The sequence below is a fragment of the Staurois parvus genome, unplaced genomic scaffold, assembly GCF_062004578.1.
Source record: "Staurois parvus isolate SC_StPar_1 unplaced genomic scaffold, SC_StPar_1.0 ptg001670l, whole genome shotgun sequence".
Classification (NCBI taxonomy): Eukaryota; Metazoa; Chordata; class Amphibia; order Anura; family Ranidae; genus Staurois; species Staurois parvus.
The window spans coordinates 665,529-677,500 of record NW_028319466.1 but is presented as its reverse complement, the minus strand read 5'-3'; the positions used below and the strand labels follow the sequence as shown (position 1 = coordinate 677,500).

The window sequence follows — 11,972 nt, the reverse complement described above, 5'->3', positions numbered from 1 at the left end:
ATCTATCTATTATCTATTATCTATCTATTATCTATCTATCTATCTATCTATCTATTATCTATCTATCTATCTATCTATCTATTATCTATCTATCTATCTATCTATTATCTATCTATCTATCTATCTATCTATCTATCTATTATCTATCTATCTATCTATCTATCTATTATCTATCTATCTATCTATCTATTATCTATCTATCTATTATCTATCTATCTATCTATCTATCTATCTATTATCTATCTATCTATTATCTATCTATCTATCTATTATCTATCTATTATCTATCTATCTATTATCTATTATCTATCTATCTATCTATCTATCTATCTATTATCTATCTATCTATCTATCTATCTATTATCTATCTATCTATCTATCTATCTATCTATCTATCTATCTATCTATCTATCTATCTATCTATCTATTATCTATCTATCTATCTATCTATTATCTATTTTCTATCTATCTATCTATCTATCTATCTATTATCTATTTTCTATCTATCTATCTATCTATCTATTATCTATCTATCTATCTATCTATCTATCTATCTATTATCTATCTATCTATCTATCTATCTATCTATCTCTCTATCTATCCATCCTTCAATCTGTCCTTCCATCTATCTATCTATCTATCTATCTATCTATCTATCTATCTATCTATCTATTATCTATCTATCTATCTATCTATCTATCTATCTATCTATCTATCTATCTATCTATCTATCTATCTATCCTTCAATCTGTCCTTCCATCTATCTATCAATCTATATATCAGTCTATCAGTCTATCAGACTGTTTGTTTTTCTTTCTATCTATTCATATCTATGTAATTTACCTATCTATCTATATCTATACAGAGCCAAAAATAGGAGGGAGGGGGGGCAGAGGGGGCATGTGTCCCGGGCATGGTATTGAGAGGGGTCCCGCCAGTCAGTGCATCTCCTCCTTCCCACTTTCAGCTGCTGCAGGGAGAGCCACACAGAAGATTAGTTCCAGTAATTTCCCACATCTGCCACACTGATCATCCGCTCTGTTCACATGCAATTTTCCCTGCTGCCCGAGCCCCCCACTGTGTGCCCCCTGACGTGTGCCTGCCATGCAATGTGCACATATCTGCTCCCGCTGGCTGCTGCAGGCCACGGGATCTTCAGATGCAGAGAGGGGGAAGGTGTGGGAGTAAATATATCATACTTGCCTTTCCTTAATGAGCACAGCAAGTGATTGGTATTGATCATTCACTGTGTTCATTTATAACCAAAGCATAGTAAACTGTGTTTATTATGCTTCTGTTTGTGAATGAACAGGAGTCTCAGAGTGCTTCTTGTTCATTCATCTTGAGTGCAGCAGAGGCTGCAGAGGAAAGGATTGGGGAATGTGTCCTCAGACCCCTTTCTCTGTTCCAAAGGTGAGATATCAGGGGCCTGTTTGGACCCCTGATATCTCACGAAAGACCCCCTAGCAGTGCCACAGTGTGCAAAGTGCACCACAGGTCACCATCTCCCTGGTAGGGGCATTACATTCCCCAGGGGCCCACGATGCTATTAAGATAGCAGTGACCAGAGGTGAGGCTTGAAATCGCCTGATTCAGTCCTCACCTCTGATAGAAGGGGTGATAGAAGGGGTGCCGACACATCCACAAAAAAACGACTCAGCGGGGTGGGCCTTTAAGGAGCCAGCCGTGACTGTAGAATAACGCGATTTCAGCCTCACCTCCGCAGAGGATTAGGAAGAGCGCACAGAAGCAGACTAATTACAGACCCCATCCTGGCTCCACTTCTCCTCTCCCCTCTCCTAATTCGTTTTATTTCACCTCCTAGCTCCACACTTTGGAAAGTAGCCGAAAGTTCCAAGTGAACTTGCAGCTGATCAACCGCCCTGGAAAGTTCCTCGACAATCCCAACGCTGTGACCGGTAAGTTACATTGTTTGCCGTAAGTTGTTCCTTTTTTTTTTGGTTACGGTATTTGGGATCTTGTAGTCGACCTAAATCCATCAAAATTGTTTTTTTTTATTGCAGGTTTCTTTATAGTGCCATCAATTTATGCCGTGCTTTACATATATATATATTTCACATCAGTCCCTAACCCTACAACCTAAGGGCCCTAACCCTCAAGGGGCGTACAATCTAAGGTCCCTAACCCTCAAGGGGCGTACAATCTAAGGGCCCTAACCCTCAAGGGGCGTACAATCTAAGGTCCCTAACCCTCAAGGGGCGTACAATCTAAGGGCCCTAACCCTCAAGGGGCGTACAATCTAAGGTCCCTAACCCTCAAGGGGCGTACAATCTAAGGTCCCTAACCCTCAAGGGGCGTACAATCTAAGGGCCCTAACTCACATACACATACTAGGGCTGATTTAGACAGGAGCCAATTCACCTACCCGCATGTCTTTTGAGGTGTGGGAAGAGACCCACGCAGGCACAGGGAGAACATGCAAACCCCAGGCAGGCGGTGCTGTGGTTGGGAATTGAACCAACGATCCGAATACTGCCAGGCGGAAGTACTAACCACTTATCTGCCCTGTTTTATTTCAGGTACTTACAGTTGGAAGAAAAAGTATGTGAACCCCTTGGGATTGCGTGGAGTTTTGCATGAATTGGGCATAAAATGTGCTCTGAACGTCATCTAAGTCACAACATTAGAAGAACACAGTCTGCTGAACATAATACTACACAAACATTAGATGTTGCCATGGTTTAATTGCACATAACATGTAAACATTCACAGTGCAGGGAGGAAAAAGTATGTGAACCTTTGGACTTAATAACTGGTTGACCCTCCTTTGGCAGCAATAACCTCAACCAAACGTTTCCTGTAGTTGCAGATCAGACCTGCACAACGATCTGGAGTAATTTTGGACCACTCCTCTTCACAAAACTGTTTCAGTGTAGCAATATTCTTGGGATGTCTGGTGTGAATCGCTCTCTTAAGGTCATGCCACAGCATTTCAATGGGGTTGAGGTCAGGACTCTGACTGGGCCACTCCAGAAGGCGTATTCTGTGCTGTTGCAGCCATTGTTTTGTTGAATTACTTGTATGCTTTGGGTCATTGTCCTGTTGCATCACCCATCCTCTGCGGAGCTTCAGTTGGCGGACAGATGGTCGTACAATTTCCTGCAAAATGTCTTGATAAACTCTGGAATTCATTTTCCCATCAATGACAACAATCCGTCCAGACCCTGAGGCAGCAAAGCAGCCCCAAACCATGATGCTCCCTCCGCCATGTTTCACAGTGGGGATGCGGTTTTGATGTTGGTGTGCTGTGCCTTTTTTTCTCCACACATAGTGTTGTGTGTTCTTCCCAAACAACTCAATCTTGGTTTCATCTGTCCTCAGTATATTTTGCCAGTAGTGCTGTGGAACATCCAGGTGCTCTTTTGCAAACTTCAAACATGCTGCAATCTTCTTTTTGGCCAGCAATGGCTTCCTCCGTGGTGTCCTCCCATGTACTCCATTCTTGTTTCATGTTTTCCTTATTGTAGATGTGTCAACAAAAATGTTAGCATGTGCCAGAGATTTCTGTAGGTCTTTAGCTGACACTCTGGGATTCTTCTTTACCTCATGCAGCATTCTGCGCTGTGCTCTTGCAGTCATTTTTACAGGACGACCACGCCTAGGGAGAGTAGCAACAGTGCTAAACTTTCTCCATTTGTAGACAGTCTGTCTTACCGTGGACACATGAACATCAAGGCTCAAGGAGATACTTTTGTAACCCTTTCCAGCTTCATTCAAGTCAACAATTCTTGATCGTAGGTCTTCTGAGAGCTCTTTTCTGCGAGGCATGGTTCACATCAGACAGTGCTTCTTGAAACCAGTAAACCCAAAACAGGTGTCAGCAACACATCCAATATCATCACACTGATTGGAGTCAAGGTTGGCTCACTCCTGGCTCCAATTAGCTCTGGGAGAAGTCATTAAGCTAGGGCCACACATACTTTTTCCTCCCTGCACTGTGAATGTTTACATGTTATGTGCAATTAAACCATGGCAACATCTAATGTTTGTGTAGTATTATGTTCAGCAGACTGTGTTCTTCTATTGTTGTGACTTAGATGACGTTCAGAGCACGTTTTATGCCCAATTCATGCAAAACTCCACGTAATCCCAAGGGGTGCACATACTTTTTCTTGCAACTGTATATAGCGCCGTCAATGTACGCAGCACTTTACATATATATTGTACATTCACATCAGTCCCTGACCCTCAAGGGGTGTACAATCTAAGGGCCCTAACTCACATACTAGGGCCAATTTAGACAGGAGCCAATTCACCTACCAACATGTCTTCTGAGGTGTGGGAGGAAACCCACACAGGCACAGGGAGAACATGCAAACTCCAGGCAGGTGGTGCTGTGGTTGGGAATTGAACCAACGACCCGAGTACTGCCAGGCGAAAGTGCTAACCATTTAGCCGCTGTGCTGCCCTGTTTTATTTCAGGTACTTATATAGCACCATCAATTTACGCAGCACTTTACATTAATATTGTACATTCACATCAGTCCCTAAGGCTCCACGCGGGGCGTTTTGATAACGCTGGTAACATTAGCTGTGTAAAGTCACATTAAAAACGTGAGTTTTTCAACTTTTTTTAGCGTTTTTGAATTAGCGCTTTCCTGCATTTTGGCTGCTTTTGCGTTTTTTAGCACTTTTTTTTTTTTTTTGCAAAAAAGACATTTTTTGAGGGGGGGTTAAAAAAAAGGTCCAGAAATGCCAGTTTGCAGCGTTTTACTGCGTTTGCCATGTTTTTCAGCATTAGAGCGTTTTTACAGCTAAAAAGACTCCTCTAAAAATGAACTAATCCTGGGTTTTTTTCCAGCCAAAAAACATCCCTGCTAAAAAATGTTGATTACAGTCTATGTGTGCATGGGCTCATAGGATAACATGCTGTAATGTAAAGCGCTGAGCAAACTGTTGGCACTATATAAATCCTGTATTATAATAATAATTCTGGAGGGTTTACTGGCTGTAGAAAAAAACGTCAAAAGCCAAAAACAGCCGCTGTAAAAACGTCTCATATGCATGAGGACTATCACTCAAGGGGCGTACAATCTAAGGTCCCTAACCCTCAAGGGGCGTACAATCTAAGGTCCCTAACCCTCAAGGGGTGTACAATCTAAGGTCCCTAACCCTCAAGGGGCGTACAATCTAAGGTCCCTAACCCTCAAGGGGCGTACAATCTAAGGTCCCTAACCCTCAAGGGGCGTACAATCTAAGGTCCCTAACCCTCAAGGGGGGTACAATCTAAGGTCCCTAACCCTCAAGGGCCGTACAATCTAAGGTCCCTAACCCTCAAGGGGCGTACAATCTAAGGTCCCTAACCCTCAAGGGGCGTACAATCTAAGGTCCCTAACCCTCAAGGGGAGTACAATCTAAGGACCCTAACCCTCAAGGGGCATACAATCTAAGGTCCCTAACCCTCAAGGGGGGTACAATCTAAGGTCCCTAACTCTCAAAGGGGGTACAATCTAAGGTCCCTAACCCTCAAGGGGCGTACAATCTAAGGTCCCTAACCCTCAAGGGGCATACAATCTAAGGTCCCTAACCCTCAAGGGGCATACAATCTAAGGTCCCTAACCCTCAAGGGGCATACAATCTAAGGTCCCTAACCCTCAAGGGGCGTACAATCTAAGGTCCCTAACCCTCAAGGGGCATACAATCTAAGGTCCCTAACCCTCAAGGAGCGTACAATCTAAGGTCCCTAACCCTCAAGGGGCGTACAATCTAAGGTCCCTAACCCTCATGGGGGGTACAATCTAAGGTCCCTAACCCTCAAGGGGGGTACAATCTAAGGTCCCTAACCCTCAAGGGGTGTACAATCTAAGGTCCCTAACCCTCAAGGGGCGTACAATCTAAGGTCCCTAACCCTCAAGGGGGGTACAATCTAAGGTCCCTAACCCTCAAGGGGCGTACAATCTAAGGTCCCCAACCCTCAAGGGGCGTACAATCTAAGGTCCCTAACCCTCAAGGGGCGTACAATCGAAGGTCCCTAACCCTCAAGGGGTGTACAATCTAAGGTTCCTAACCCTCAAGGGGTGTACAATCTAAGGTCCCTAACCCTCAAGGGGGGTACAATCTAAGGTCCCTAACCCTCAAGGGGGGTACAGTCTAAGGTCCCTAACCCTCAAGGGGCGTACAATCTAAGGTCCCTAACCCTCAAGGGGGGTACAGTCTAAGATCCCTAACTCACATTCATACATACACATACTAGGGCCAATTTAGACAGGAGCCAATTCACCTACCAGCATGTCTTTGTATTGTGGGAGGAAACCGGAGTACCCAGAGGAAACCCACGCAGGCACAGGGAGAACATGCAAACTCCAGGCAGGTGGCGCCGTGGTTGGGATTTGAACCAACGACCTTCTAATAATAAAATTTCTGCTGAAGAGAGTTACAGAAAGCATTATCTGTGTGGAGGAGGAGCTGGGCCATCGTCAGTTTAGGAAGTGCTGAAATCTTCGCACCTTCTGAGCAGGCAGGGAGTTTTGCGCGTTAATGCATTGTCATGGGCGAATAAAGTAACATTCTGGCTAATAAAACGCATTCACGCAAATGTGCAAATGCGCATGCAAAATTAGCTTTAGGCATGTTTTTCCAGCTGCATTTTCCTCCGCGGGAGCAGAGGCACACAAGGAGGAACAAAAAAAACTGCAGCTGCTGGCAAGCTGTCTTTAGGGCTCCATGTACACGGGGCGTTTGGAAAACTCTTCTGAATGATGGAAACTGACTGCTGGAAAACGTAGGTCAAAGAACGGCAGTTTAGCCGCGTTTATGCGCGTTTGCGCTTAGAAGCGCGTTTAAAGGTAACCTCAGGAGACCTTCCCAAATGCCCAGAATGCACTGAAAAACAATAAATAATTAACTATTTCAGACATTTTGAGAGAACTAGAGAGAGCAGAAGCAGAGAGAGCAGTATGTGTGGAGATGACCGGTCTTTTCTGGTTGTATTCACTATGGATCCTATCATGAGCAGAATGCGGCGCGTTCTACCATTTTTTCCTTCACGCCAAACCTGGAACTGACTGCGCTGGTGTACCGGGTCCATTGGAATACATGGAAAACACTTTGCATGCATTTCTGATGATGAAAAAAGGCTCCGGACAGCATCTGGATATGGAACAGTAAAAAAAGCTTCTAAACGCAAACGCTTATAAATGCGGTTAGCCGAGTTTACACGTGTTTGGCATTTGAAACGCCGGTAAAACTCCTGAACGTATTTTGGTGCGTTCAAAAAAAACTACTGTAATCTGAACTGCCTGTAAGGGACGATGTGTACACGGACACATAGGAAACATTAGGGAGAGTTCAGGGGCTGCTGAAAAAAACGCAGAACAGCTCCTGAATGTCAGTTTATCGGCTGCAGTGTACATGGGCCCTTACAGTGAATGGGGCCAGTGGTGACATCTATCCTCTAAAAGCCATAGCAGGAATCTCTGATTCCTGCTGCTACTATTCGCTCCGGCCCTAATCACCGGGGGATACGGAGCCTTATACAGCTGCTGTCATTTGCCAGCAAGTGCGAGAGGACAGTGGCAGCACATGCACCCTTTGTACTTTGATGCCGGTTTTTCAGCAGTGTAGTAAAAGCAATGTCCATAACTGGTTATTTAGGTTTAATGAATTCTGACTTGTCGGCGGGTCGCCTGCTGGAAGTTAGCTATGACTGTCCCAGACAGGAAGAAGGGGTTAACATGTTTACTAGACATGTGCGGTTCCGAATCAAGATTTGGATGTATCCGAATTTCCAAATTACAATAGTAATGAATTTAAACAAATCTCAAATAATGAAACAAAATTACGTCTGAAATTCAAATTAAATTTGAATCGAATTCCGAAGCTAAATCGAATCCGAAAACAAGAATAGAATAAAATAGAATAGAACATAAAGGAATAGAATAGATCAGGGGTGTCCAAACTATGGCCCTCCAGGTGTTTAGGAACTGCAAGTCCCATGAAGCCTTGCAAGACTTTGACATCCAAAAGCAAGACACCCAGAGGCAGAGGCATGATGGGACTTGTAGTACTTCAACAGCTGGAAGATGCTTCATATTCTCAATGGTAGGAGAGGAGAGAAAGGCGAGGATTTGAAATCTTCTCTTTGCAGGGATGACAGCTCAGGCTAGAGAGCTTTTGATTGGTTAGCACTTTCACATGGATGGCACTGACCAGTCAGATGCCGTCTAGCCCGTACTGTCGTCGCTGCAAGTAGAGAAAAGAAAGCCTCTTCACAAGTCTGAGGATTTGAAATCCCCGCCGCTTTCTCTTCTCTCCTTGCAGGGATGACAGCTCGGGCTAGAGGGCTTTTGATTGGTCAGCACTGTCACATGGATGGTACTGACCAATCAGATGCCGTCTAGCCTGTACTGTCATTGCTGCAAGTAGAGGAATGAAAGCCACTTCACAGTTCTGAGGATTTGAAATCCCTGCTGCTTTCTCACCTCTCCTTGCAGAGATGACAGTTCAGGCTAGAGGGCTTTTCATTGGTCAGCACTGTCACATGGATGGTACTGACCATTCAGATGCCGTCTAGCCCGTACTGTCATCCGTGATAGTAGAGCAGAGAAAGCCACTTCACAAATCTGAGGATTTGAAATCCCCACCGCTTTCTCTCCTCTCCTTGCAGGGATGAAAGTTCGGGCTAGAGGGCTTTTGATTGGTCAGCACTGTCACATGGATGGTACTGGCCAATCAGATGCCGTCTAGCCTGTACTGTCGTTGCTGCAAGTAGAGGAATGAAATCCACTTCACAGATCTGAGGATTTGAAATACCTGCTGCTTTCTCTCCTCTCCTTGCAGGGATGACAGTTCAAGCTAGAGGGCTTTTGATTGGTCAGCACCGTCATATGGACGATACTGACCAATCAGATGTCGTCTAACCCATACTGTCATCCCTGCAACTCGATCAGAGAAAGCCACTTCACAGATCTGAGGATTTGAAATCACAGCGGCTTTCTCTCCCCCCCTTGCAGGGATGACAGTATTGGCTAGATGACATCTGATAGGTCAGCACTGTCCAATCAAAAGCGCTCTAGCCTGAACTGTCATCCCTGAAAGGAAAGGAGAAAAAGCGGCGAGGATTTCAAATCCCCACCTCTTTCTCTCCTCTCCTACCACTGAGAATATGGAGCATCTGCCTCCATAGTATACATCCCCACACCCCCAATCTCCCTGCACCGCTTCCGTGTGAACTAAGGCTATGACAAACCTGCGTTCACACAGGAGCAGTGGGGAAATCGCATTCCTGTTCAAATCGCATGCGGTGCAATTTGTATTGACGCAAATCGCACCGCAAAGTATCGGTTTCTGGTATTAGTACGAGCACTCGTGAAAACTCTCGGTATCAGGACCGAGATCAGTACCGGTGCATCCCCATTAAATACCAACAAAAGAAAGCTGTTTCATATGGGTACAGTGTTGCACGACCGCACAATTGTCATTCAAAGTGTGACAGCGCTGAGAGCTGAAAATGGGCCTGGGCAGGAAGTGAAAGTGAAGTGGTTAAATGACTCCATACACACCAAGAAGCAGCGATGAACAGCGAGACATAAAATAGGAATTTAGATCTTTGCGATTAGAAATAAAGTTAAATAAAACGCAACGTTTCGTATTTCCGCAGAGAGAATGAAAGTCGGCGTTGAACGCTCGATCCGAATGGCAGTTAGGACTGTATCTTATTTCTCCAATAAATTGAATTAAACATAATGTCTCCACTTTACATATCCTACATCTGCAGACTGTAGCCTTGCCAAGATATTTTTTCCATACACCAACAGTTCTCTTTTTTTTTTTTTCTTTTTTTTTTTTTTTTTTAAGCTGCGACTCGCCTCTAAATAAATTAAAAAGACGTGACGGATCCCCAAAATCCCGTCTGCTCGCTCCGTATTCTAACTGAAAGAAGTTTTCTATTCTTCTGTCTAATTCCCGCGCCAGTTTCCTGTGCGGATTTTCCTTAATGTCTCTATTGTTTTTCGGTGGAAAATAAAATTCCTTTCCAATTATTGTACGTGACGCGATGTCAGCGGCATTGAGCTGCCGGCCACTCGCGGTAATAAAAAACGCGGCTGTTGTGCACGCTGGTGACAGATGTTGTCACCTGGAGCCACGTTCGTGTCTTGGCGGCCACTCACAATGCAGACCACTGACCATTATCAAACCACAACCACTCTAAAGCAGGGGCGGACTGACCATTTGGGAACTCGGGCACTGCTCGAGGGCCCAGGGTCAGTGGGGGCCCCATGAGATGCCCCTGGTACCTTTCATAGGCTTTTTTGGGTGTGGTTTGAGTGTGGGTGAGGACACAGGGGCCCCATGATCCCCTATTGCCCGGGGGCCCCATGAGTTGTCAGTCCACCCCTGGATTTGAATGATTTGGCTTTGTCATTGGTTCCCACTATGTTGGCATTAGGATCAGGCCAAATAATGGGCGCCAGTGCGCGGTACGTTGATGATGTCACTGGCATTGTTTGCTGAAAAATCGCCACCAACTTGACCTTGGTGGAGACAGTGGCGGACTAACCATTTGAAAACTCGGGCACTGCCCGAGGGCGCGGGGTCAGTAGGGGGCCCCATGAGATGCCTCTGGTACCTTTTTCATAGGCTTTTTTGAGTTTGGGCAAGGACACAGGGGCCCCATGATCCCCTATTGCCTGGGGGCCCCATGAGTTGTCAGTCCGCCCCTGGTTCTGCCTAATTTGTGTTCAGTGGGTTCAAGTGAATGGTGCCACAGCGTGGTGGTACAGCCATTTAGGGGTTAGAACAGGCAGTGAGGTGCTGATGTATAAACGCTTCCTCGCTGCCTGTCAAATGCCCTCTGAAGAGCGATTCACCTTGGATCTTCAGCGCTCATGTAAAGGAGCCCTTACTCTGAGTTCACTGCACACCAGGGGCGGACTGACAACTCAGGCCAAATAATGGGCGCCAGTGCGCGGTACGTTGATGATGTCACTGGCATTGTTTGCTGAAAAATCGCCACCAACTTGACCTTGGTGGAGACAGTGGCGGACTAACCATTTGAAAACTCGGGCACTGCCCGAGGGCGCGGGGTCAGTAGGGGGCCCCATGAGATGCCCCTGGTACCTTTTTCATAGGCTTTTTTGAGTTTGGGCAAGGACACAGGGGCCCCGTGATCCCCTATTGCCCAGGGGCCCTATGAGTTGTCAGTCCGCCCCTGGGTGGAGATGTATTGATACAAAGAAGAGGAAGACATGTTTGTAACTTATTATTAACACCCAAGATTTACATAACTTTCACCCAAGATTCGCACCTTTGTCCAGTTGAATCAAATAAAGAAATATGGGATGAAAAAATATTGGAATTGGTGGAGTGACCCCTTAGTTCCCCATGATAACGAACTGGTAAGAAGTGGTCCAATGGGCTTCTTACCATTTATTTGTGTAGGGGCCGTAGACCCTCTAATAGGAAACCTAAGTTCCAACTAAGAGCAGTTAACTCCACCCCCGAGGAACCAGAGATTTCCCAGCGTGATTCTCTTCGTCCCCCTATGCAAAGTCCCACCAAAACCTGTTGATCCTGCCAATGAAGTCCAATCAGTAATAGTCAGTATTCTCTTGCAATTAAACACCTACTGAAGCCAGCTAATTGCTTATTAAAGTGTTTGTAAACCTCAGACATGAAATATGAACAAAGCATATCCCTCTATAGTGTACACTTGTCTCAGTCCAGAGTACTGTGTAATTTCTGTCTGCTGTCTCCTTCCTCTGCTGTCAGTATGAATCACTTCTGATGAGTTTTCCTGACACCAAGAGAAAAGGTGACAGGGAAGGGCACAGCCTATGATTGACAGCCTCAGCTCTGTTCCTGTGTGTTGGGTGGGGAGTGTCTCTTCCCTCCAATCAGCTCTCAGAGCTCTCCTCACTGATGAAACTTCAGCTCTCCGCCCCCTGCTTTTCAGAGCGGAGAGATCCTGTGTAAATTTTGCACTTTGAATAGATGTAGGGAAACTGTGGCTG

General features: G+C 45.4%; 1 protein-coding gene across 1 annotated transcript in view; it reads left to right on the top strand.

The window, feature by feature from the left end:
* Positions 1-11,972, top strand: part of PLXND1 (plexin D1) — a gene marked incomplete at its 5' end in the record, with an annotated part of 120,189 nt that overhangs the window by 6,650 nt on the left and 101,567 nt on the right. The window contains one exon of the mRNA XM_089663338.1: positions 1,826-1,919. Coding sequence (XP_089519464.1) covers positions 1,826-1,919 — 94 coding nt within the window. The remainder of the gene's footprint in view (positions 1-1,825; positions 1,920-11,972) is intronic.